Genomic DNA, 25,372 nt, shown 5'->3' on the forward strand with positions numbered 1-25,372 from the left:
TTACGCTGAGGCTGGGTGGTTCATAATATGTAAGTGCGGCGAACCAGTGATATAAGATATGGAAGCATCTGGTTGGGGAGAGGGTATCATGAATCAATTCAACGCGCTATGTATGTGTTCATAGAACACCACCAACCGACCAGCCAGCCCACATGCCACCAGCAACCCAAAACAAAACAAAACCCAGAGACAAAATAAAAGGACCGGAGAAGAATTGAGCAGGCACGGTTCATGACTGTGACCAATTCAAGGAAACCACGTCGCGCCACGTCCCATGCAACCAAGTCACACACCATTAAACGGCTCGATGCACTACCATCTACGCAGCATTCGAAGTCGACCTCCTCCAAATCATAAACGCCGCTAGCGCCGCGCACGCCGTCGCTCCCAGTGCCATGTACAGACTGGCCCTATCCGCCGGCGGTTCCTCGCTCCTAGGAAACGCCGTGCTGGGGTTCGTCGCCGCCTCCGCCAGCGCGACAAACAGTTCGCTAATGCTATTCCAGGTGACGCTTACGTGCAAGGGCGCGCTCATGTTGAGCGCGGCTGTGTACGCGTCTGGCTGCAGCTCGCTGCGCTGCGTGGTCTTGTCGCGGTCGGCCTTGAGGGCCGTGTAGACGGCGGGCAGCTCGTCGAGCTGCGGGTATCGCTTGCGGAGCTCGACAATGTGCGAGAAAGAGTCGGGCTCGGACGAGTCGTAGGCGTAGCAGATGAGGTCGCAGGCGTCCAGTTTGGCTTGGTTCTCGAGGATGGCCGGCTCCAGCTCGCCGAGTTCTTCGAGGATCAGATAGCACTGCTTGCCGCCCTGGAGCTCGACGCTGTTGACGGCCTGTCTGGGCTTGATGGTGGGGTGGTAAAGTGTGTCGAAGGGACGGTTGAGGAAGACGTCTAAGAGGGAGGATTTGCCGGCGCCGGAGGAGCCGAGAATGTAGCAGAGGACTACGTTGCGGTCCACGCGCCCGGGCCGACGTCTTCGCTTCCGAGGTTTTGTGATTTTGAGGGCGGCTGTTGTCGTCTCGCGGGCGTTTGGTGTCTCGAATCCTAGGTATGCTAGATACTCGAGGGTTGTCTTCGGTTCTAGAAAGGTAGTCATGCTCCACTGGGCAAGCCAACCTTGGAGAGTGATGTGCCCAGCCTCGTTCCGGACGGTGGTGGAGGGGAACGAAGTCTCAGCCCAAGAGTGTGGGAGTCCTGGAGTGGGCGCGAACAAGGCAGCAAGTTCCCGGTCATTGAGACCTCCATCGTTGTCCTTGTCAAAAGTCAAGAAAAGATCCATGAAAAACCGGTATCCCGCTGGACTGAGTTCTGCGGACGCATAATCGGGAACGTCGAATCGTGGGTGTAAGAAACTGTCCTCCAAACTCAAACTGTCTGTGTAATGATATTTCCGAAGAATGATCCAAATCGTCTCGTGCCGCCCCTTTTCTGCATATAGCTTGTTCAGTTGCAGAAACCCTCGGAGATCCAAACCCTTGTCAGTGCTAGAGCTTGGCACTGATTTGCTGACTGTCAGCTTGATGTTGTCGAGGTCTTCTTGCGAAAGCGGCTTGTCAAAAGACTTTTGTTGGAAATCCTGCATTTCTTGATCGTTCAGGCACCCATCCTGGTCCTTGTCGGACAGGAAGAATATCCTCCTCAACGCATCGACGCAGGCGGGCTTCAGCTGGCCTTCCTTGTAGTCGAACAAGGGGGCAATGGGATGCGTAACGGCCTTCTGACACAGATAGAAGACCTCAATTACGTTCTTCTGCTCCTTTGCGCTCGTCCTGATGCACGAATCGATCTCCCTGAATTCGGCCATTACAGGAAGCATCTCTTCCTCGGCCACCTGCGCAGCATTTCCATCACTAACAAGGTCCGACTTATTGGCGCATAGTACAACCGGAACATTGACCCCCAATGATCGGAAGTAGGGCATCCAGAATAGAGCGACGCGTTCGTAGCTGTAATGATCGGAGTAGACCAGCAGGATGACGTTGGACTTTCGAATCTCCTTGCGCAAGGTGGTTCGGTCTTGTGGGCGGGCGGATGTATCAACGATGGTAGTGGTAACATTTTCGGGTGTTCCGGTCGTCGGGGGAATGGTAACTTGAGGCAGGACGGCCTGTATCTTGTTGGCGACGAAGACGCCCTTGACTAGAGAGGCAATCAAGCTGGACTTGCCGGTCCCCTCATCGCCGCAAACGCAGATTCGGACTGCTACAAAGGGTTAGGTTAACATTTGTCAGGAGTAGTGTCTATACGAAGCATAACAGAAAAAGCTCTTGTTGCTGGAAACGTCGACCTTGCGCGTGCTGGACATCAAGGGAAAGTAGCTGGAATCGTACCAGTAGACATGGTGGCGTAGACACGCAGCTGCTATTCCATGATAATCTGTACTAGCCGTCTCAATAAGCTAGAGTCGCGGTGCACTGATTTACACAGTGACGAGAATCGGAATGTTTCGTTAAATAGATGGTTCAAAAAACCAAGGAGGACAGGTTGAACGTGCAAGAGTGTCAGTGTCAAGTGTCAGTTATGCAAGCGGGCAGGTGGTCGGATGGTTTTGTTGAAATCGAACGAGCTCCAAGTTGCTCAAGCCAAGGAGTCGTCGAGGTTCCTCAAAGTGGAGAATCTCGTTTGCTCAACTGACCACTCAGAAAGAGCGCTGGTTGGGCGAATTGGGGTCGGTGGGTCCAGACCTCCCCGCCTGGCTCAGTCAAGTTGTCTGGACAACCACACTTGTTGTGTACATACACAATCGTGAGGTCAAGGTATGGGTTGGAATCCTTCTGCTACGTAGCCACTTGCTGTCGCTATTTCTGGCACGTGGGAATGTATACACTATTTGCGATTGCAACTGGGAGCGAGACATGACGAGTGACCTGGACCATGAAGCTCAGAGGATGCCAAGGTTACCGATGCAAGAGCGCTATGAAGTCCAACCAGGATCCCATGATCAGGACGATACGAAGGAACTCATTGTGATGGAATCTCTTTCCCGAGCCTACCGCGATGAGCACCGGCACAGTTACCCCAATTGTGCATCTGCAGGCGACCTTTATATGCATCCCCCATAGTCCTGTCTGCACTCTATCCGCAAGCTTCAGAGGCTGAAGTGTTTCTGTTGTACATGATAGTGAAGAGCGTGCGAGTGGTGTGGTTCCATTGGTTTTGGCACAACTTGAGGCTTCTAGAAGGGATGACAGCCACCCAACGGGGCATTACAGGTCCGGGCCGCCGCCGAGGCTCCGGACGATGTCGTCGTCTCATTCAGCCGATTTACCCCACACTTTCCGGAGATCCATTCATCCCGCGTGGTTTTCGGCCAGTAACGAAGGGTCCCAGTGGCTCCCGCCCGCGCTTCCCCAGCCTTCTGAAGCATCCAAAATGTGACACTAAAGAAGCCCCCTGTCCGTCCCAGTCCAACATCATGTCGTGCTGATAGCGTATTGGCGCGTCACTGCAGCGTACCTAACTCATCCTTGAACAATGCCGTCAATCCCGCATTCTTCGGTGTGTCTTTCCCCGGACTCAATTCCAGCCTGAGATCGTCCGTCTCTTCTCCTTCCTTTCTTTCAACTCATCCATCCAGGTCCTCCATCATCTCCCGTCCTGATCCGCCTTTTGTATATTTACAACCTCGAGCTTTCCACTTCCCATACCTGGTACTTCTTGGATACTGTTGTTATCTTCCGTTATCTCTCTTTTCCCCAGTCGAAGCTTCCACAGTCTTGGCCTCCTGCTTCTGGCTGCTTGCAAACTGCCCGTCAAGCGCCGCCCGCCACATTCAATCCATCTTGGCATCCCGCTTGCGACAACGAGTCGGCTTCGATTCTCAACCTCCCGAACTTGTCACTCGCCGAAGACACCACCACCACCGCTCACGCCCATCCATTCCAAGCCCACCCCTTCTCGAGCCTTCGATCTCTTGTAGCTCAGTTTGCCGACCACCTCCTGTTTGGGACTCTGCGTCTGCGTGCGGCAAAACAAACCGCATCCACCAATTCCGCCCAGCCGCCTCTTTAGTGTAGGCTATCTCACCGAATAGCTGTTGTCGAGATTACCGAGTCCAGCGCCATAAAGCGCATTAAGCCGGCAAACTGGAGTCCGCAGTAGCAGCCATGTTGTAAGCAAACTGATTAAGAGATACGCGCACCACCTGCCAGTTCTTGCTATACCCAAGTCAGAGGACAAACCACAAAAGGACACACCCCCACCCAAAAAAACGTAGCCGGTACAGACGCAGCACACAAGAAGCACCGAGCATGCAGGCTGATTTCACCTATTCCATCCATAGTGTCCTCCCTCCACCGCCGAGGTATCCAAGCCAGGCGGGATACGGACTCGTCCCTGGCTATGTTGCGCCCATGATAGAGACCAACAATATCCTGACGCACCCTTCAGGGCCCGAGTACCAATTCCTAGTTGGAGAGGGCCTGTACACGCTCAAGGAAGACCTGCATCTTGCAACCCCCCCACCACATCCATCCGAAGCTCCAGTCATCAATCCGAATCCGCTCGCGACCACCCCCCAACCTGCTACTGCCGGCACGAGCCTTTCCATTGTCAACCTTGGTGTACGCCCGCCACCGCCAGGCTTATTTAGGGTTGGTTCTCGAGCATATGGAGTGCAGCAGAGCATCCAAGAACATCCAGATGAAAGCCGGTCGTCTTCCGGGGTACGTGGCAGCAGCGAGGGTGCTCGCGCCGCTTCCAGCGATGCCGGCGCCATCTTCTCCAGCACGCCAGCTTTTGGCGAGGGAAACACACTTTTAGCTCAAACAAACCACAAGGACAATAAACGAAAGAAGCCAAAGAACAGTATGACAAAAAGCAACTCTTCGTTTATCTCCCGGGTTATCGTCCACGAATCTCTACACAAGAGGTTAAACGATCGACCAGCAGACGGCCTATTTGCGTTTGCCAACATTAACCGAGCCTTTCAATGGCTGGATCTTTCTTCGGCCTCCAAGGCCGACTACTTGACGAAAATTCTCTTTACTAAAGCGCATTGTCTCTGCCACGATGTCAACAGGTTAACCAAGAATTCGTCACATATCGATGTGATTATGGGCTTCTCTACCGGCGAAATAATTTGGTGGGAACCAATATCACAACGGTATACTCGATTAAACAAGAAGGTATTTGCCCCCGTAGCAGCACACTATCGGCTATTTGTCAAGCTGACACAACGGGCAATAGGGCATCATCAACAAGACTCCGGTATCCACGATTCAATGGATCCCTGGATCAGAAAACCTCTTTCTGGCAGCGCACATGGATGGAACATTAGTCGTGTACGACAAGGAGAAAGAAGATGCTATTTTCTCGCTGGAAGACGAGGCCGCCACTCGTGCCAGCGGGGACAGCCATGGTGTCCCTAACGGCATTAAGGGTTGCAACTACACCAGCCAGATCCATGTGCACAAGTCTGTTCACTCCAAAAACCAGAAAACGAATCCAGTGGCTGTGTGGAAGCTTTCAAACCATCGTATCAACGCATTCGCCTTCTCTCCCGACCACCGGCATCTCGCGGTAGTTTCAGAAGACGGCACGTTGAGGATAATCGACTATCTGAAGGAAGAGTCAGTACTCCAGCAGTGCATTTCCGACTCCCCCGAAGCTAACTTCGTCCTACTAGGTTAATTGACCTCTTTTACTCTTATTATGGCGGCTTAATGTGCGTCTGCTGGTCCCCCGACGGCAAATATGTCCTTACCGGCGGTCAGGATGACCTCATTTCTATTTGGTGTATTTCTGAATCTGCCCTCATTGCCAGGTGCCAAGGCCATCATTCTTGGGTAACCTCAGTGGCTTTTGACCCCTGGCAGTGCGACGGAAAGAACTACCGCTTTGGCAGTGTTGGCGAGGACTGTCGGTTGTGCCTGTGGGATTTTAGTGTCGGCATGTTGCACCGGCCCAAAGCCGTAAGCTTTCCATTTTCCCTCAAACTTGGATAATTCGACCTGCTTGATAGCTAACCTCTTGAGTGCAATCACAGGCATCAGTAAGACAGCGAGGATCCTCCTTCTCGTCCCGTTTTGTATCTCTCCAGAGGGCCGAAACGCAGAATACGACGACCAGTAATCGCCTGCGATCGGATTCGAACCTGTCGAGTTCGGGGGACGCGGGCGCTGCTGAGGAGACACAACCTGCGACCGCCACTCTAGAGCAAAAGGTCGAACCACATCCCGTGGAGCCGAGGGCGAGAATGGCCATGTTACCCCCTGTTCTGGTATGTGCTTGCTTTCTTATTTTCTACTACCCCTGGGTGTCCACAACTACAATGTGGGAGGGAAATCTAACGATGGGAAACTACACAGAGCAAAATAATTGACGACGACCCGCTTTGTTGGCTTGACTTCACCAAGGACGCGATCGTGACAAGTTGCAAGTCTGGTCACGTCCGAACTTGGAATCGCCCGTCAGACGACTTCTCTACGCCGTCTCAGTCCCAGCATGGAGATGATAACTAGGAGACATGATTTCATGTGCTTATCAGGTGCAATAAGGTATATGTTGATGTCATCCCCCCCTTTTTTTCTCCTCTTTTGTTTCTTTTTTTCCCTTCCTTTTATCTCTCCCTGGGAATATTTCAGAGGTTCAACAAGTTTTGCATTCTACTGGCCATTTTTTTTTCTGGTGTTACGTAAGAGGGTGAGTGAGGGAGGTGTCAAATGTTCACTTCTTGTGCATTGTATATACATTAGATCTGTAGCAAGCGATGAGGGAAAGGGGACGTTTTTGGAAACATTGTCGGTAGATGGTGGTCAGCTGCGGTCTTATTGGATACCATCAAATCGTACTGGCGCAGTCAACGAGCATCAAGTCGGAGTTCACAAGTATCTGATGACGAATCTGTGAGTAATTGCTTTTCCTATGGTTCCTTCCGTAAACCCATCCCTTTCCGATCTATTGTAAATACACAAACCCGCATGCACCTTTAAATGCTACCTTAGATTCGAAACTATCAAGTCACCCAAGCCAGTAAATGCCATATTCGTCACACCAATTTTCCTTCCACACCATCAAACTCACATAAAGTCCTCCTCCTCCGTCTCCTCGGCGTCCCTCTGTCTCGACCCACTTCCGCTTCCGATTCCCGACCCACTCGGCGACGCAAAAGGCGGCTGACCAATTGCCAACCTCGCCGCCTCATCCGCCAGCGTCAAGATATCCTTGAACAGATCCTCCGGTCTACCGCCATGGTTCCTGACAGCCTGCATCATCGGATGGTTCAGATGTCCACCGACACCGGGAACACCGGTGGCGGCGCTGTGCAGCGGCGGAAGCGCGTTCATGTACGCCTTGGTGAAACGCTCGTAGTCCGAGGGGGAGACGGAAATGAGAGGGGAGGCGAGGGAGGGGAGGGTGAGTGCGGAAGGAGGAGTTGGTGGAGGAGGGGCAGGGCCGTGGACGCGAGCCGGGGGTTGGTGGGTGTGGGTGTTGTTGTTATTGTTGTTGTTGTTGTTGTTGTTGTTGTTGTTGTTGTTGTTGTTGTTGTTGTTGTTGTTGTTGTTGTTGTTGTTGTTGTTGTTGTTGTTGTTGTTGTTGCTGGCGCTGGGAGCTGCTTGTGATGAAAGATGGTCGTGGTCGTGGGTGCTGCTGGAGGTGCTGGTGTTGGAGTTGGTGGTGATCCCGCTCTCGTTGCTAGCTGCGCTGGACGGGCGGGGGGGATATTGTTGATAGGCCGCTGGCGGGTGGTATTGTTGCTGCTGCGCAGATGAGGAGGGGGAGGAGCCGGGCTGAGCATTGTTGGACTTAACGCGGACCTTCACCTCGCCGGCGATACCGTCGACGCGAAGAGGGACAGGCTGGGTGAGTCCGCTGGCGTCGGGTGCGGGCTGGAGGTTGGGCGGTGGCGAGACGGCTACTAGGTCGTGCAAGACCTTGTTGGCCTCTGCAGAGCCGTCCATGAGCCACTTGAGGCAGATCTGCACGCGTTCGCGCGCGAACCTGTTATGGTCGTCGTAAACGCAGCAGTTCAGCAAGCTGATGATGCCATTGTGTTGGAGGATTTGCTTCTGGACCACGGGGTTGCCGGGGCCACTGCGTCCCGCTTCTGGCTGCAGGAGTCCAGCAATGATGTGGAGGATTTGGCCCTTGATGCCAGCCCAGGGGAACTTGTGAGCATGTTCCTGAATAGGGGGAGGAGGGGGTGGCGGGGGCGGATCGGCGCTGTCGTAGTCATGGGACTCCCGGTCATCGTCGTGAGGCGGAGGGGGGCGCCGGTGAGCAGAGCGGTCAGGGAGGTCAACCATGGGCTTCTTCGGCACGGCAGACTCAAGGCTCTTGAGGAGGACAAGAAGATCGAACACGGCCTCCCATTGAATAAGGCATGTCCTCCACTCGATGGGCTCATTTACCGTCATCAGCAGGTCAAGGAACTGCTGGAGACCGTCCTTGGCCCTTTCCATATCCCAGCTGTCGACAGGGAAGTCGACAGGATCGCACGTCTCATTGCGGATTTGCGCCTGAAGGTGCATGAGAGCGGTACACTCGGGTACTATGCGAGTGCGGAACTGGATGTAAAGAAACTGCAGGAGCTTGATATCCCGCAGATGTCCCTTGGAACCGGGCTGTATCGGGTCCTGAAGACGCGTCCGGAACATGTTGTTCACCAGACGAAGCAGAACAGTCTGGGCGGGCGAGATAATGTCTTTGGGAATACGCAACGACTGCCACGCAAATGGGATCAAAGCACTGTGGTGGATGGCTTCAACAATTTGAGTGGTAAGCTGGAAAATGAGAGACTGCTCACTCTTTTCCCACACCGCAATGAACACCAAGATCTCACGCAACAGACTCCTGCCGCACTCGAGAGACAGGAACATTCTGCATCTCGTCTTCTGCAAGTTCTCACCAGCCCGACTAAGTGAGATGCCTGCACTATCGAGAATGCAGGATTTCACAATCATGTGAAGTGCCTCGATTTGCTTGGGATCAAGGATGTTGGGAACTTCGGTGAGCAAGCCGCTCATGGGGCCTTCACCATACGACTCGTCATCGTCAACATCCTCGTCCTCGATCATGTCGTCGTTGTAGTCCGGTAGGTTGTAGTGGCGATCATCCCGAATTTCTCCCTCGGGGCCCTGATGATCCGGTAACTGGACATCCTCAGCGGAATGAACGGAGCCCTCTTGATCATCGTTACGAAACGAATGAGGATACCGGTTTAGCGAGCTAAGCTTGCAACCCTCAATAAGCTGGTGAGCCTTTTCGACCGAAGGCATCGAAATGATCCATTCGTCGTAGTTGGGATCCCGCACCTTGAGCCACCAGGTGTCGACTTCCCTTGACACGCGGCCGTAAAGCCTGTCTTGTTCAAACTTGTCTTGTTCGTCCTCCTTCCACTGTGGCGTGATCTTGGTCTCTTCGCCGATATCGTCGGCTCGCGGACGAACATGCGGCATCCAGTTCCACGACAAGACGGAATTTTCGGGTAGACTTCCAGGAGGGGATCCGCGAGAGCCCAAGTTCCGTTGGTAATCAACCAGTAATTGCCGAGCCTTGTCGCACATCCTAGAGTTGCGCTCGATCCAGTTCTGGACCTCCATCTTGGCGACATCGGGGCGGAAGTCGGCGAACTGGGCACCAGCATCCTGCTGTTCCTCGCCAGACTCGTCATCAAACAAAACAGCACACCAAAATGACATCTTGTTCCGGTCATTCTTGGCGATCCAGTTGTGGGCTTGCTGCAGACAAGTGATGAGGAGTTTCTTATACAACTCGGTGATCTCGCTGAGCTTGTGGCGGGCAGTCTCCTCCAGGATGTCGCCATCGTAGGCCTTGCTAGTGACGTTGACACAGAGGGTGATGGTCTGATAGAGCATCTTGTCGAACTGGGCCGCAGCGCACAGATCCTGGGGAATCTCTGGTTCGGGGACAACCAGCAGGTTCCTTGCAATGTGCATCAACTTGATCAATAATTGCAGGTCCTCTTTAAGTGACGTGTAGTTTTTTGTGATGAGAGCGGTGCTCTCCTGGGGGGTGATGCCCTTTTCGGGGTCATTAAGGCTCTGCAGAGGACCAATCGACCGCGTTGTCAAACTAGGAAGCGCGGCGGCGAAGGACTTTGTGAGCCACACCCATACTTCCACACTTCTTGACAGCGTTTCTCTGCGATACGAGTTAGTGTCATGAGCTTTGGAGGAGACATGGATTTCCTTACCGGACTTCTTTCAAGTTGTGTGTCTTTTCCAAAGTCCTGGAAATGAACTTGGTCACGTAGGACATGGTACGAGGACCGATAGCAGGATCCATCTTGAGCCACCCCTCAAAGCAGCTCATGGCCGAGGCAAAGCAGAGCTCCTCGACCGTGAGAGCAGGGCGATGGTCGGCTGGCGCAGCGCCCTCGGGAGCGGCAGGCGTCTCCATGATGATGATGTGCGGGCGACGAGCTTACACTCTGTCTTTCAACTATATTTTTGTGGTTGAAAGAACTGTATTGGATAATGGCGTTGTTGGGGCTACGAGCACCTGGATGACCAGGGTTCTTTCGAATAGTAAGCGACAAGATGCTGATGATATATTGGGCCGATATCGTGTAGATATAAAAAAGAAACGTCGGTTTATTCGCAGCAACAGAACAGCCAAATACACCAAAGCCCAATGAGTGACGTTGCAAAAGGAAAAAAGGCCCAAGCACAACTTCGGCGCTCAGAAGTGAATTCAAGTGAATTTGAAAGAAGCTCTTGAAGTTCAGAGGAAAGAGCACTGGTCATTGGTCAGCGGCAGGCAAAGTGGTTCGCAAATGGATTTTCAAAAGTGGAGAGGCATCTTCGAACTGACAAACCGCAGCGCCAAGACTTTCTGCTTGCATAAGACATTTGACCCCTGGCACATCGATGCCTCAACTCAAGGGCCCCCCCCGCATATCCATCCCTGCAGTCGGGTCCCTGGACCAATTCCTTATCTTATCGCCATCATCGAGGGGTCGGGTATCATCCGAAGAAAAAAAAAAAAAACTGGAATAGGTGATACGGCAACCGGGACGACGAAGCGATTATAGCGTTAGCGACCAGGGAGGTGGTAATGCGGGGGTCTTATTGCGTCTTCTTAGTGTACATATCTTCTCTCTTTTCTGTCTTTGTCTGCTTCTTCGGACGCGTTTCTTTCTTTCCCTGCATATATAGCCGCCCGTCACTTAGAGTATCTACCTAGTATTGGACCAATCGCCAAAATGGAGAACCTTCCCACCACTTACGATGGTAAGTCCAAGTCGTTGCCGTCTTCCTGTTGCCTTAATGGATTGATTACCATAGATATGGTTGCTCTCAGCGCCAATTGCCTTGTGTCACCACGCGCTCAGGGAGGAACAACAAGATTGAACACCAGCTAAAACTACTTTCCTTCCACCAGGCCCCGTCCACATCGCCGTCATCGGCGGTACCGGCCTCTCCAAGCTCGAGGGCTACGTCCCCGTTGCCGCCCTTAACCCCACCACGCCCTGGGGCTCTCCCTCCTCTCCCCTCATGATCTTCGAGCACAATGGGCACGCCGTCGCCTTCCTCGCTCGTCACGGTCTCTACCACCAGCTGGCTCCCCACGAGGTTCCCGCGCGCGCCAACATCGCCGCCCTGCGCTCCATCGGCGTGCGCACCATCATCGCCTTCAGTGCCGTCGGCTCTTTGAGAGAAGAAATCAAGCCCATGGATTTCGTCATCCCCGACCAGATCATCGACCGGACCAAGGGCATCCGCCCCTTCACCTTCTACGAGGGCGGCGTGGTAGGCCACGTTGGCTTTGCCGATCCTTTCGACGCCGGCTTGGCGCAGGTCGTCGAGAAGTGCGCGTCCGCGATGAAGGGTGACGGTGTCGTGCTGCACAACAAGGGAACCATCATCTGCATGGAGGGACCCGCGTTCAGCACCCGCGCCGAGAGCCACATGTATCGCTCGTGGGGCGGTAGCGTCATCAACATGTCCGCGCTCCCCGAGGCCAAGCTCGCAAGAGAGGCCGAGTTGGCCTATCAGATGATTTGCATGGCGACCGATTACGACTGCTGGCGCGACGAGGCGGGCGAGGATGTGGATGTCGCCATGGTCATGAAGTACATGGCTGCCAATGGCGAGAATGCCAAGCACCTCGTGGGTGCGGTGCTGGATGAGCTGCTTAAGCAGGATAACAGCGATTTGGTCCTGGCCAAGAAGTGGCAGGGTAGTGCCCAAGGCGCGGTCAAGTTTATGACCAAGCCTGAGGGCCGTGATCCGGAGGCTATGAAGAGGGTTGAGTTCCTCTTCCCTGGGTTTTGGGAGCAGAACTAAGTGTGTGATGTGGGATTTGAAGGTGGCAAGGTGGGGGGAAAAGACACAAGACTTTCATGAGATATTTGCCATGATAGGGATGGGACATGAATTGGGCTATAGACATGGGAGGGCTTTTCAGGATTGGGGAAAACGCGCGTGGACTTAGCGTTGTGTAATAGATAGCGGCATAGATATCCTTCTGGTTCATATATTATAACCAACCTTACGTTCCCACGAATGTGATATCTACATTGCGCTTTTCCTCAGTAAGAGCATAAATCTTCAGCATCGCCTACCGGCCATGGGCGAAGATCAAACCGTGTTCAAGCCAGTTGCTGATCGAGACTTGCTCACAACAACAAGACTAGTAGCACAAAAAAGGGGAATCATTAGGAAATGCTTTGCAACAATTGCTATGTACCTAATCCTTCTCCATACGCTTTTGACAGGTTCCTTATCCATAAATCGAACATGGAAAACCTCTAAATTGCGCCCGTCCACGACAACCTGCTATCGTGGGTATGACTTGCTGTTCTCAATGCCTTGTACACAAACGTAGCTCCACACAATCAAATATATCCTACGAAAAGACAGCCATTTTCCGACCCCCATTCTTTTATATAATTTCACTCTCACACCCATCCGCCACACAAACCAAACATTTCACATCAACAGATAAAGCGCCCTAACCGCCTTCTCCGCCACCGCTACATGCCACGGCCTGACATCCGTCTCCCGATCTACCACACCCCTCGCCCTCGCCAGCGTCCCCAGCCCGCGAAAGTGCGACAACATTTCCTTGAGGAGCTGCTCGTACACCCTCGGATACTGATGCGGCTGCGGAATGTTGATGCCCTCGCAGTGGATCACGTTCACCTCCATCGTCACGGGCACGTCCTCCAGTTTTGGGCCGCCCCTCTTGACGAGATAGCCGCTGGCGAGGGCCTGGTTGAGTTCGGTGAGCGATGTCGAGTTGTTGAGGCGGTGGGCGGCAATGACGGCCCAGGTCATGTCTAGTTGGTCGACGAGCGTTGAGTCGGCATCAGAGTCGGTGGTGGTGGTAGTGGTGGTGGTGGTGTTGTTGTTGTTGTTGTTGTTGTTGTTGTTGTTGTTGTTGTTGTTGTTGTTGTTGTTGTTGTTGTTGTTGTTGTTGTTGTTGTTGTTGTTGTTGTTGTTGTTGTTGTTGTTGTCGGTGGCGGCGTTGGCGCTATTGCTCGAGCCTGTCCCGATCGGGGTTGGTGGACCCAGACCGCTTTGGTCGGGTGAGAGAACGGACGCTTGGGGTGTGGAAGCGGGGCTGTTTGACGAGAGAGCAGCTGATGGGATCTGTATTCTTTGCGCTGGCGGGATGAGTTGTAGCGACGGGTTGGTGTCGACTGTTAGAAGCGTTAGGCTGACGTTCGCATAAGTTTCGGATTGTTGCAAGCTAGCCCAGTACTCGATCTCTTGCTGTTCCATAGGGCTGCATTTGGTGACAACGACCCGCCAATGCACCCGTGCGAAGTGAATATGGTCCATGGTGGCCTCCCATATCTGCTGTATGATCTCGGTTATAGACCTGGTGAGCGGCCTGTCTCTCCGACCGAGACAATATGACGTGGTCATCTGCCTCGTTCCTCGATAATCCGTCCAGGCGGCAGTAATCCACCGCTCGTCCACGCTTTGCGCGTAAGCAACGTGCATACATGAGTTCTCCTGGAGCAAATTCGGGGACGGGTTTGTGTTGAGCTTGAAGTCGATCGTTCGCAGAACCTGTGGCTCTAGAACGATGGCAGGCGCTGGCATAGGCCCACCAAAGAGCGTGCAGCGATCGTATGTTTCAAGACACAGCTTCATGTAATCGACAGGAGACATCACCGTCACAGTTGTGTCCGACGCAATGCAATCAAGCGGAACCAGCTGAAGGACCAGCTCACTCGTGACCGGCTTCCTGTTGTCTGCCATACACCGCTTGTAGCGCTCGTAGAGATCGTGGAAGGCGGCGCATGTTTCCACGACCGAACTTGGCCTATCATCTGGGTAGACAAAAAAGACAACGAAGTTCTTTTCCGTTATCTGGACACTCGTTAGTGCATCTGCGAGGCAGCTCATGGGCCCATCAAACGGCGACACAGCCCATTCATCACGAACAGCTGGTTGTTGGGTCGCGAAGTATGACAGAAGCCCATCCTCGAGCTCCAGGACAGTAGGGAGGATATCAAACGTCCCTAACTTCAGGGATTCGTAAACACTGCGTATCCGCTGCAAAAAGGCAGAAGCGCTATCCCGTAAGCCGTCAACGTTAGGGAACACGCAAACTGATACAATATCCTTGGCGCCTTTTGCCGGACTAAGGCCTAAACTTTCCCAGAAGCTGATGGCTGTTGGCAGCATCGAGAAGGGAGTTTCATAGCGGCGGATTTCTATATGGGGTGTTGGTATCGGGTAGATGTTTCGAGTTGACATTTCTGAACCCATCGGCTTAGCTTGTATACGTTGTGGCTGCGCCAGTGCTACCAACGGCACATCTTGTACATCTGCGTATGGCTTGAGCGAACACTCAACCGCATCGGCTAGTGACCGTGGCAGGGCCTTTCGTAGCCCTTGCATGGAGTACCGCACTGCTTTGGCCAACGTTCTGCGCACATCCTGGGGTTTCCGGCTCAAGATTTTGGGAGCGATCTGTAGCGAACCGGTCGCCACTTGCTCGGTAAGGATTTGAGCAATGGTAATGAAATCCATATCAGAACAAGAAACCTGGAGCCGTGCTGGCTCTGGATCTGCAAAATATTTGGCGATTGAAAACTCGGGCACCTCGGGGTGAGATAACCGAACCAAATCAATCGACCCATATGCAGGTGTATCTGCCACAGCACTTTCGAGGTCTTTGAAAGAAGCAGCAGTTGAGAGGACATCGTCGTCCAGACGTCGTCTTGATATTCCTGACTTGGCGAGAGAGGGTGCGTAGTTACTCTCGTCGCTCAAATCGTCTGGATCAGACGCCCAACTAGAGTCATCCGTCTCTGACGCAACTTCGTCGCGGCCTGTCAAGCTACCGCCAATGCCGTGAGCTATCCTCGCTAGAAGAGCCCCAAAGTTACTTGGAGGTTCCTTGGGAGGTTTTTCGACTCTTGTCAATAGAGGATTTTGCAGTTCTAATCGCGTTTTTTGCATTTCTTGTACGGCCGGAATCATGTAATTGAAGGGGCCGTTCTCGGTGTACTTTTTGTTGACCAGGGATAGTGAAGGGTCGAAATCAACCTTGTCGAATTCGCTCTTTCGTCGCTGAGAAACTGCTGTAGTAGGAGATCGTGGTTTCGGAGGCGACCGAAGCGAGGCCTTGATTCGCTTGTACACAGTCTCTCGGTTAAAGGGGCTGTGCTGTCTTTTGATCCCTATCGTGGAATTACGATTGAAGCTCTCTTGATTTGCTTGTTGTCGACTTCCTTCAGCGAGGGTACTGCGTGCGTGTTTAAGCTCGGGTTTGGTGAATTCTGGCGGCGCTGGCTGCGGAACCGTCTTGTATTCTTCCACTCTGTTGTTAGCCTGGGGAGCTGAGTTAGTTGGTTGGCCCGTATCAGCGGACAAATCCGTTGTCGTTCCCAGCCCTGATATTGCACTGAAATTCATCTCGACACCCTCGGGTTGTTCGTTGAGTTGTTCGTCGAAAAAGTTGAAATCAGCGTCGGTAAGCTCGTTGCCTTCGAACATGTCTTCCCCGAGATCGCCGAACATATTGTCACCCTCCAACAGATTCCCAGCCTGCTGCTCCCGCTTGTTGTCGCCGCCTTCCCAGCCATTGCCAAAGTTCTCCGTATGGGGGGCGTTGTTCTTCGTCACAGTAACTATGCCAGTCATCGCATTATGCTGGGGCTGATTTGCAGGACTGGCAGCGAAGCCTGTCTCGGCAGAGGCAGCCATGCCTAATGGTTGAATTCCATCCGGAGGTGTCGGATACATTGCACTGGAAGCGGCTATGGCCCCACCGTTGCTCGGCCGGCGCAGCGCCATAGGCGACGCAGCACTAATCTGGTTGTTCTTTGAATCAGCGTCAGCAATACTGCGAGACACGGCTGCTAGCGCCTCCCTCTCGTCTCTTTCCTTCTTTCGCTTTGCGATCGTCTCTTCTCGCTCAGGAAATCCTTGGCACCATTGCCTCGCGTCATCTACCGGATCTAGCGATTCGGGTGCGCTCGCCACCAGTGCCTTGGATGAACGGCTATCAGCGCCAGCATCGATCCTTGGTTTCCTAAAGCAAAGCACTGATGGCCAAGCCGCGATCTGAGGTGGGTTCGTCAAAGGAGGTCTCTTGGCGTCTTGTCTGTGTTCGTATGGTTTTCGCTGCAGGAAGTGAACATTGAACCAGGAGCAGCCATTGATCAGCGAAGGCGATATACCACGCATTTGGAGTACTTTGCAACAAGTTGCCTTCCATTGTGAGAGCCTATCGGTTGTTGGATCCGGCCTTAGACGACTGATTTGGGTGTCTGGCGAATGGCCATAGCCGCTATCAAGACCATATATGTCCCCATCCACTGGATTCAGCATGAAACCGAATGCTCCAAGAGGAGCAGCAAGCACCACTGGATTTGATGGGAGCATGTTTGACCGCGCCAGCTCCGCAAAAGATGCCAATCCCTCAAGCAAAGAGACGGAAAGAGAAATGACGAGTGTCCCGGTCGATGTAAGATAGACGCGAAAAGTACCGAGGGCACAGGTTTGCGGCTTCGGGCCTAGGATGAACTCATCCAAGTAGTATGCTTGAGAGGGGAGCAATATCGACCTATGGTCCAGCGGAATGGCTCCTATCGTGTGGCACAACGAAGAGGACAGAGATGCCAGGGTCGCAGTGATGAAGAAGTCGTATTTTTCCTTTAATGGTACATGGGCGAAGCGATCCGAGTCCGAAAGTATGTGCGACGCGCCCTTGTTATCCATTACTGGAGCGCCGGGCATGGCACCTGCTGCGGTAGGAAAGGCAGAGGCCTGCGGATTCCGGAATGTAGCGTCAACAGCAGAACCGGCAGAGGACGAGCTGTTTGGAGTGTTGAGAGAGTTTGTCCCAAGCTGTCTGCTTCTGAACAAGCTACTGGGTTCAAAGCCGCCTTCTCCAGACAAGCCTAACGAGTAACCGCAGACCTCCATCTTGGCGGTGAGCCCTCGCTCCTCGGGTCCCAACATGGAGCCATCCTTGGTTGTCAAGTAAAAGACCCATATACATCGCCGGGTAGTATCGACGTGGACGAGGTGGCCATCACGGCGCAAGGCATCCTCGACGACTTGTGGCTGGAAGGTGTAAGAGGCTGTGTTGGCGGCAACGGGTTCGTAAACGCGAAAAGAAATGGCGGAAAGATTATTCTGCAGGAGAGACGCGTGAGTTAGGGGGGGAGTGGGAGGCGGTGGTCCGAGGACGGGACAGGCCAGCATACAATTAGCAAGGTATTGGTATCATAGTCGCCAGTGTCCATATCTGAAATAGAGATGCCTTTGGAGGCGGAGTCGCAAAAGTCGTAGTGACCATGCACCGGGCGCGAAGACGTGTTAGCGGAGTGGGATGAGGGCGCATGTAGGCCGGCGACGGCGGCCTGAGGGACGGTGTAATGGCGTGTTGGGATGAAAGTCTATTGTGGCGACGCTCAGAAGTGGAAGCTGTGGAAGCCGAACTTCAAGCAGCGGCATGGATGATGGACTCGGCAGTTGTCTTGAGCTGTACGTCGTTGGGATGCTGGACTCCATGGCAGCAAGGCCCCTGTCCAAACAGCGCGAACCGTCGCGGATCACCGACCATGCGCCCACGAGGTCATTTGCGGGTTCGGGAGATGGGACGGAGTGAGGAGCTGCAAGGCGGGGGGATGCGATGGGATGACGGGATGCGATATTACTGTAGGTTAGTGTCGTGGGACTGAAGGATGGACTTCGGTTCAGGTAGGTAGAGGTAGTTGGCGGTCCGGTGCCCGGTAACGAATACGGTGACGGCGGGCAGTAATCGTGACTTCACAGCCGCCATCGAGGTTGCCGACTCGAATCAATGGAATTCGGTCCAGTAACGACCTAAAGTTGCAGTCAGTTGGGTTCCAGTTCCCGTGGCGGGATGCCCTGCCCGCCGATGCGACAGGCAAACAGCCACGCAGTTACTTGTAGGTTCGGATCAGCGACGGGGGAGGACCCACACTAGAGGTAGTGTACATATCCACAGCTGGGCACTACACTAAAGTAACCCACCGAAAAGGACCCTGCTGCCAAGCACGATCCGGCATGCCTGCCACCTCACCTACTGTATGTAGTGCAATGACCTGCTGACGCCCGCCTAGGTACCAGAACCTACTGTAAAGGTCCACCACGGGCAGTCCTCCCGTCCCGCTTCCTCTTCAAGCCGCCTTATCGCCCTACCTGTTGCTTTATCGCCGGTGGCTTTCCGCCTTCCTCATTTGGCGACCATGGCACTTCTCGGAACTTTTTGCAGATTTTCTGCCGCAAAAAGTTCAGATACGGGTTAGGGTTGTTCTCCAAAACTTCAGTTCCCATCCAGCAGATAGTAGTTGAAGCTTTCTCTGGTTTCTCAACATCTTCCATCCTTGCCCCATCCTTCATCACCAACAAAACCACCCATCATGAAATTGACAAATCCTGGTGCGGTGCCAGTGTACGTCTATTTGCCATTGAAAAGAGAGATCCGCTGTGAAATGCTAACCATCATCGCAGATACACCGTATCTGGGCCGTCGACTGCGAGACCCCTTCCAGAATGGCTTGCCCGCCGCAGAAAGAGATCGGCCAAGTACGAGCCCGAAGAACTCAACAACTTCGAGCTCCTCCAGAACTTCGACTTCGAGGAGGCCAGCAACTGCGTCCGTGTCAGTGAAGATGGCAACTGGATCATGAGCTCCGGTACCTACAAGCCCCAGTTCCACGTCCACAACACACAGGAACTGTCGCTGTCTTTCGCTCGCCACACGAAATCCGAAAACACCACCTTCATTATGCTCAGCCAAGATTACACCAAGAGCGTCCACCTCCAATCCGACCGTTCGATCGAATTTCATACCCCCATGGGATGTCACTACGAAGTCAGACTCCCGCGCTTCGGCAGAGACCTTGCATATCTTCGCCAAAGTACAGAAGTGCTCATTCCCTCTGTCGGTTTGAGTGCGGATGGTTCTGGTATGGGCGAGGTTTTTCGCCTCGATCTGGAGCGCGGCCAGTTCTTGAGGCCATGGCAGGTGGATGTGGGTGAAGATGAGCCCGGTGCTGGTCTTCAGGGAAGCATCAACGTCGGAGCTGTTAATGTCGCGGCCGTCGCCGAGTCCACACACGGACTTTGCGCCTTCGGAACGACCGTTGGCACAGTCGAGTTCTACGATCCCCGTAGCAGGAATCGCGTTGCGGTATTGGGCGGCCAAGAGGGCGAAATCACTGCCTTGGATTACAGCAGAGACGGTCTCTCTCTTGCGCTCGGAACAGGCACGGGTATTGTTCAAGTTTTCGATCTGAGAAACCCTCGCCCGCTTATGCGGAAGGATCAGGGCATGGGTCTTCCCATCAAGAACATCATCCACTTGACGACTCCTACCGAGGAAAAGAAGCTTCTCACGGCCGATAAGAGAATCATCAAGCTCTGGGACGAACAGAGTGGCGACCTCTGGACCTCAATCGAGCCGACCGTTGATATCAACCATGTGGCGCACGTCCCCGATTCCGGCATGCTATTGACTGCAAACGAGGGCAAGCAGATGCACAGTTTCTTTATTCCCAACCTTGGCCTCGCTCCCAGGTGGTGCCATTTCCTCGACAACATGGTCCACGAAATGGAGAACGAGAAGCGTGTCGACACATACGACAACTACAAGTTCCTTACGATACCCGAACTCAAGCAGCTCAGCTTGGCTCACCTGGTTGGCAAGACCAACCTGTTGCGTCCTTATATGCACGGTTACTTTGTACATTCCAAGTTGTACGACCAGGCTCGTCTCATTGCCAATCCGTATGTCTGGGAAGAGGAGCGGGCCAAGCGCGTCAAGGAGAAGGTTGAGAAGGCTCGCGAGAGCCGTATCAGAGGTGTCAAGAAGGTCAAGGTCAATCAGAAGCTGGTTGACAAGATTGTTGATCGTTCCGACAAGAAGAAGATTGCCGCTGGTGTCCTGGGCGATTCTCGTTTCGGCAAGCTGTTCGAGGATGAGGAGTTCAAGGTCGATGAGATGTCCAGGGAGTTCAGAGCCCTCAACCCCAGCACCCAGGTTGGCGGACAAGATGTCGCAGTACAGCATGTCAAGGACGACTCTTCAGTTACCAGCAACAGTGACGATGAGAGCGATCCGGAAAGCGAGGTCGAAAGCAAGACAAAGAAGAGCAAGAAGAGCAAGGATGATGTGGTCATGCAGGTCTCGTCGTCCAAGATTGCGGGCGGCAAGGCGAAGGATACGGCATTCGGCCAAAGAGCTCCAAGGACTGGGCGCGTCACCAAGGCCCGAACGGACGTGGTCGGAGAGCAGAAGATTACGTTCGTGCCCGAGTCCAAGAAGAAGAAGCAGGCTGAACCCGAGGCTGCACCAACACGGAAGAGACATGATGGGAGGAGAAGTGCAAGCACGAACACCTTTAGACGACTGTAAAACGCCAGAAGCTTATCCGTCCAACCCTATATACTATACATGTGAAAAAGTCATGGTATCTTTCATGTCAACTCCCCCAGGCCGTGTTGAACCGGCTAAGAACATCATCACCGTCCACGGCACACATTGCTTTCCGAATACGAGTCGCAAAGCAATAGGCTCGCGCGACCAGCGATACCCAAAATATACCCCAAGCTTGCCATTTTCGTCATCAAATGGTTCATTATATCTCAACTCGTGCTGTCTGATCTTCTCTTGCGCCACACCGGCTCACTTCCGACTGAAGTTGATGCGTGTTTTTCCTGACTTCTCCGGCTTCCCCATGCCTTTTTCCAAATCCAGGTGCTCGGGCTTGATGCGCGGGGTTGGTGGCACATCATCGATCCTTACACGGCCTTTATGTTGGGATCTGGTTGATCGGAAAGATCCCTTGACCGATCTGGGGAACTCGCTGCGTCGTGGGGTCAAAGCCGTGACGACCCTCTTTGCCGACTTTCGGATGGTCTCCCTGACCTTCCACTCATTTTTCTTTGCCAGGAAGAAGAGAACTGCGCTACCGACTGTTGGAGGGAGGGTCAATATCATGTCTGGTCGGTGCAGTATTGCTGGTGGGCGAGAAAGACTTACCACCGAAGATGGTGACGACACAAACAACCACAATGATGGCGATCAGACCACCTTGAGATAGCCCGACGTCGTTTGATGATGTCCCGGCTGCACCGGCGATACTTCCACTGTCTCCCATGTCTGGACCAGCACCGACGCTTCCTGGGTTCGCATCCGGCTCGTAGTTGGCGTTTGACGACATGACTGCAGTTGCTGGGTGTTCCCCTCCCTTTATATAACTGCCACTGCTGTCTCTTGTTCCAAACCAGGCCCGGCCTCGTAGTGATGTGATTATGAGATGTCGGTCTGTGTCGAAAAGGTCAATATGAACTGAGGTGAGGCCACTTTTTTTTCCTCTATTTTCAGTTGCGTTGCACGGCAAGCAATGAAAAGACGAGACCGATAAGAATGCGACGCGCGACTGTCAAAGTCGGGTGATGAATGGTATGACAGTGGGAAGAGGAAAAGTGAATAAAAAATGAAACGCAATCAGGAAGGAGGAGGACCAGAAAGGGAAAAAAAAAGGCGGGCGTTTGGGAGGCAATAGAGGTGGTTGTAGGGGTAGGTAGGTACGTGGATATGTAATTTGTATAAACGCCGGCGCTGCTTCGTGTACTCGCGGCGGCTACTCCTACTTCCAAGAGAGGTATATGTGCAATGTTAATGGTCGATACCGTGATTCGACAGTGAGCAGTACTTAATGGAGTAGACTTAGGCCCTCTTCTTCTTCCTCGAGTGGTTGCCTCTCCAGAGGAGCTACCTTAGTGTACGCTTAAAAGGACCCAATGCCCCCGCTCCCTTCTCCCCGCTAGGTAAGGTACTGTGATCTGACGATGCCCATTCTTTCAATGCGGACGAGATCTTCACCTGTCGTTATGTGACGCCGAGGATTCGCCTGCGTTTACTGTGCCTGGGCGTGCCTGGTTGAACCTGGTCAATGGTCATGGTGTCTCACTCGAACATCACCATCAACGAGTCGCCGACCGTTGCATTCGGCACTTTGTCTTTCCATTGCTACATCAATGAACGGTTTCTCGCCTTCCCGACTACCTAGGTGATCATCCAGCGACCAGCGGCCTGTGCTTGATACATATTACTTGACCTCACTTAGGTATCTGTTCTCGTTGCGCCTTACCGCCGCCATCACTTCCAATATCTCAGGTGTACAGGCAGATTCATTCAACAGCAACGTCCAATAATGAAGAAAACACAGAAAAGAGGTCAGGTCCAGATAGTGCCAGCACATAAAACTCCATGGCCCCTGTCCGCCCAAACAATTCCGCCTCCACACTACCTAGCGCCGTCCACTCCCAACCCATCACTGTGATCCTTTTCCCCTGGCGGCCCCGAAACAATCCAGGTACGCTAGCCAATCCAGGTCCTGATTGGTCAAAAACCCTTAAAGACTCACAACTCCCGGCGCTTGCAGACGGCCATCGTTAACCAATCGGACAAGGGCTTCGGTTTAGTTGCCGCTGTACTACTCGTAGTGTCCAACGACGTCCGGAGTGTCCAGGGGTGTGAGTGTGACATGGTGAACATGGGGTGTTTTTTTTTGTTTTTTTTTTTCTTTTTTTTTTTTTGGATGAATTCCCCACGTCGACAACATCAGTGCTTCGGTCATTCTATGGTCTTCTCGAGACGCAACGTCAGCATGGAGGATTAATTGGAATGGCTTGATATTTTCGAGGAGGCACTGAAACCGCGATCGAGGAGCTGGATTCTCGTGAGCCTGATTGTTCAAGCTGGAGAAAAGAAGAGTAAAATAGCATGCTAACCTCATTGGCAAAGTGTCGATGACTTCTGGGGAAAAGACAGCGCAACAAAAGACAACCCGCCAGGGCTGCAATCCTCAACCCATCCTCAAATCACTGAAAGGTTGAAAGAGGGATACCAAGGAGAGCAAAGATAATACCCCATCTCACGGAGGAAGCCATCCGAACAAGGCATATGAAAGTCAAGCTCTCCGCATGACACCTCGTAACGAATAATGTGTGCCACACTCATCAGCATCAATCGCTATTACCACTCGGAGTCGGGGGGCATCACATTTAATGCGGACAGAACAGAAGCATAACATCACCTTATATACCTTTGCACTATCGAATGGCCCGTCCGTTTGTCTGGTAAGGATAGGCAGGTAGCGCAATAGGAAAATGAAAAAGAAAGTGAAAGTGACCATCACAGTCACAGTGACCAAGCCCACATGGTGTTTATCAACCAACTTCAATTACAACACACACACACACACACACACACGCACACACACACACATACACAAAAGTACAAAGGAGACAGGATCATCATATCATGTATGTTCACTTGTCGTTGGGAAAACAAAAAAAAAAAAAAATTAAAAAATAAAGTATAAAAAAAAAGTGTCACTTACCGCCGACCCGAGCAGCAGCCACAAGCGTGCCCGGATATGAAACCAAAGCCGCAGCAATACTGAGCTTGTAATGTAGCCCATGAGTCGAGCCATTAGTGTTGCCAACTCATGCATATCTCTGTGAAAGACGCGCAAAGAACAAGAGAGCGACCTAGATACCAATTCGAAGTGAACCCTCTTGTCTCCTAGTAACCTAAGCTGCCCACGCCACAAGCTGATTTCCATAGGGACTCCACACCAAAGCAAAATGAGCCACCTCTGCTCTTAGCAGTGTTGCCTTGAGAAAGCAACCATTTGTGAATGAGTGCTGTTGTCGAGGTGCTTCAAAAACTGAGCGAATTTGTCGAAACAGCACCTCCGTACTTTCGCTTCATCGCCTACCCTCTCAATAAGCTAATAGTACAAACGGACCGGTCTGTAACCCGTGCTTTGCAGAACATAATGCTAATGCTCATAGAAAAGCCTTCTCCCCTTATGAATTCGTTGTCATCTTCATCGACACAATACTCCTCCAAAATTAACATTTTCCCCTTCACGTGCCAACCCCAAAGAAGATCCCCTCTCACACCCTCTCACTGACCCAAATGGCACCTCTGCACCCCGCCCTAATCACCCCCGTCAACAACCAGTGCGGCTCCGCCTTCTGCGCATCATGTTCAACCGCATGATCCAGGTGCTCCAGCTCCTCATCCCGTATCCTCCTCAACGTGTTGATCAGATGCCTGAACTCTGCGCCAACCTCATACCCCTCAGCCTCCCACTCGCTCACCATCTCCAACAGCTTACGGATCTGCGCATTATAATGGCCGCCAATCTCCGTCTCTACCGCCTCGGTGCACGCCATGGCTGCCTCCTTGCCCAGCATGGCGGTGCCCCAGCCCAAACCCGTGGCCATGACCGACCAGAGCGGATACAGCGCCGTGGGCCGTACGCGGTGCCGGTAGATTAGGTTATTGAAGGTGCGCAGATGCGCCGCCTCTTGGTCGTACATGTGCTTCATGAGCGGGCGCAGCGAGGGGTCCCGGGTTACGAGAGGCGGGGTCTGCCCCGTGTAGATGAGGGTGGCAGCGAGCTCGCCGGCCTGGTTTACGCGGAGGGCGGACGAGAGGAAGGCGCGCTGCTCGGCAGTGAGGGGTTTTTTACCCTTGGAAGAACTTGTCGACGACCTAGAGTTTGGTGGGGGTGGTGCTGGGTTGGTCTCGGGGGTTGTGGAGGGGCTGTGGACATGCGAGGAGCTGGTATCAGGCGAGGCGGGGGAGGAGAAGAAGCGCGCGGCGCATTGCCGGACCTGTCTGGTGGCCGCGAGGGCTGGCCTGGTTGCTGGACGAAGCATTATGGGCTGTGACGGTCTTTTCGGTCTTGCGTGTTGGAGGAAGACTTGGAACGAGTTGGTAGAATCTGATGTTGCACGGACCGGAGGCGGTTGATGCGACGGAGTATAGTAAGCTCGGGGGAGATGCGCCGAGGCCGAGTGAAAGACGGGACCTCGAAAGTCGGCCCACTTACAAAATCACGGCGACGCCCCCGGGACCTCGAAGGGAAGCTCCATCGCTGAGTGCT

The 25,372-nt window shown here is 53.2% G+C and overlaps 9 protein-coding genes across 9 annotated transcripts; 3 read left to right on the forward strand and 6 right to left on the reverse strand.

Annotated features, from left to right (window-relative positions):
- Positions 1-230: 230 nt before the first annotated feature.
- NEUTE1DRAFT_148836 (uncharacterized protein) lies at positions 231-2,337 on the reverse strand (the record flags this gene model as incomplete). Its single annotated transcript, XM_009856178.1, has 2 exons — positions 231-2,196; positions 2,328-2,337. The coding sequence occupies 2 exons, from the start codon at positions 2,335-2,337 to the stop codon at positions 320-322; spliced, it is 1,887 nt and encodes a 628-aa protein (XP_009854480.1).
- Positions 2,338-4,103: 1,766 nt separating this feature from the next.
- NEUTE1DRAFT_103979 (uncharacterized protein) lies at positions 4,104-6,458 on the forward strand (the record flags this gene model as incomplete). The annotated part of the gene is made up of 6 exons (XM_009856179.1): positions 4,104-4,108; positions 4,223-5,123; positions 5,185-5,567; positions 5,624-5,909; positions 5,984-6,217; positions 6,306-6,458. The coding sequence occupies 6 exons, from the start codon at positions 4,104-4,106 to the stop codon at positions 6,456-6,458; spliced, it is 1,962 nt and encodes a 653-aa protein (XP_009854481.1).
- Positions 6,459-6,825: 367 nt separating this feature from the next.
- Positions 6,826-10,359, reverse strand: NEUTE1DRAFT_124767 (uncharacterized protein; the record flags this gene model as incomplete). Its single annotated transcript, XM_009856180.1, has 2 exons — positions 6,826-10,101; positions 10,154-10,359. 2 exons carry the CDS (start codon positions 10,357-10,359, stop codon positions 7,017-7,019), a joined length of 3,291 nt encoding a protein of 1,096 aa, XP_009854482.1.
- An 805-nt stretch (positions 10,360-11,164) lies between these two features.
- Positions 11,165-12,447, forward strand: NEUTE1DRAFT_69275 (uncharacterized protein; the record flags this gene model as incomplete). The annotated part of the gene is made up of 2 exons (XM_009856181.1): positions 11,165-11,192; positions 11,344-12,447. The coding sequence occupies 2 exons, from the start codon at positions 11,165-11,167 to the stop codon at positions 12,246-12,248; spliced, it is 933 nt and encodes a 310-aa protein (XP_009854483.1).
- Positions 12,448-12,620: 173 nt separating this feature from the next.
- NEUTE1DRAFT_148840 (uncharacterized protein) lies at positions 12,621-18,782 on the reverse strand (the record flags this gene model as incomplete). The annotated part of the gene is made up of 3 exons (XM_009856182.1): positions 12,621-17,567; positions 17,639-17,794; positions 18,600-18,782. The coding sequence occupies 3 exons, from the start codon at positions 18,780-18,782 to the stop codon at positions 12,894-12,896; spliced, it is 5,013 nt and encodes a 1,670-aa protein (XP_009854484.1).
- NEUTE1DRAFT_148841 (uncharacterized protein) lies at positions 18,761-21,181 on the forward strand (the record flags this gene model as incomplete). The annotated part of the gene is made up of 2 exons (XM_009856183.1): positions 18,761-18,852; positions 18,912-21,181. The coding sequence occupies 2 exons, from the start codon at positions 18,821-18,823 to the stop codon at positions 20,815-20,817; spliced, it is 1,938 nt and encodes a 645-aa protein (XP_009854485.1).
- A 160-nt stretch (positions 21,182-21,341) lies between these two features.
- On the reverse strand, positions 21,342-21,647 carry NEUTE1DRAFT_118221 (uncharacterized protein; the record flags this gene model as incomplete). Its single annotated transcript, XM_009856184.1, has 1 exon — positions 21,342-21,647. One exon carries the CDS (start codon positions 21,623-21,625, stop codon positions 21,371-21,373), a length of 255 nt encoding a protein of 84 aa, XP_009854486.1.
- A 1,415-nt stretch (positions 21,648-23,062) lies between these two features.
- NEUTE1DRAFT_28886 (uncharacterized protein) lies at positions 23,063-23,360 on the reverse strand (the record flags this gene model as incomplete). The annotated part of the gene is made up of 2 exons (XM_009855498.1): positions 23,063-23,196; positions 23,318-23,360. Coding segments are annotated over 2 exons (177 nt in total), but the record flags the coding sequence as incomplete, so codon positions are not given.
- Positions 23,361-24,154: 794 nt separating this feature from the next.
- Positions 24,155-25,305, reverse strand: NEUTE1DRAFT_87974 (uncharacterized protein; the record flags this gene model as incomplete). The annotated part of the gene is made up of 1 exon (XM_009856185.1): positions 24,155-25,305. One exon carries the CDS (start codon positions 25,143-25,145, stop codon positions 24,375-24,377), a length of 771 nt encoding a protein of 256 aa, XP_009854487.1.
- Positions 25,306-25,372: the final 67 nt, after the last annotated feature.

This window comes from Neurospora tetrasperma (genome assembly GCF_000213175.1).
Source record: "Neurospora tetrasperma FGSC 2508 unplaced genomic scaffold NEUTE1scaffold_6, whole genome shotgun sequence".
Lineage (NCBI taxonomy): Eukaryota > Fungi > Ascomycota > Sordariomycetes > Sordariales > Sordariaceae > Neurospora > Neurospora tetrasperma.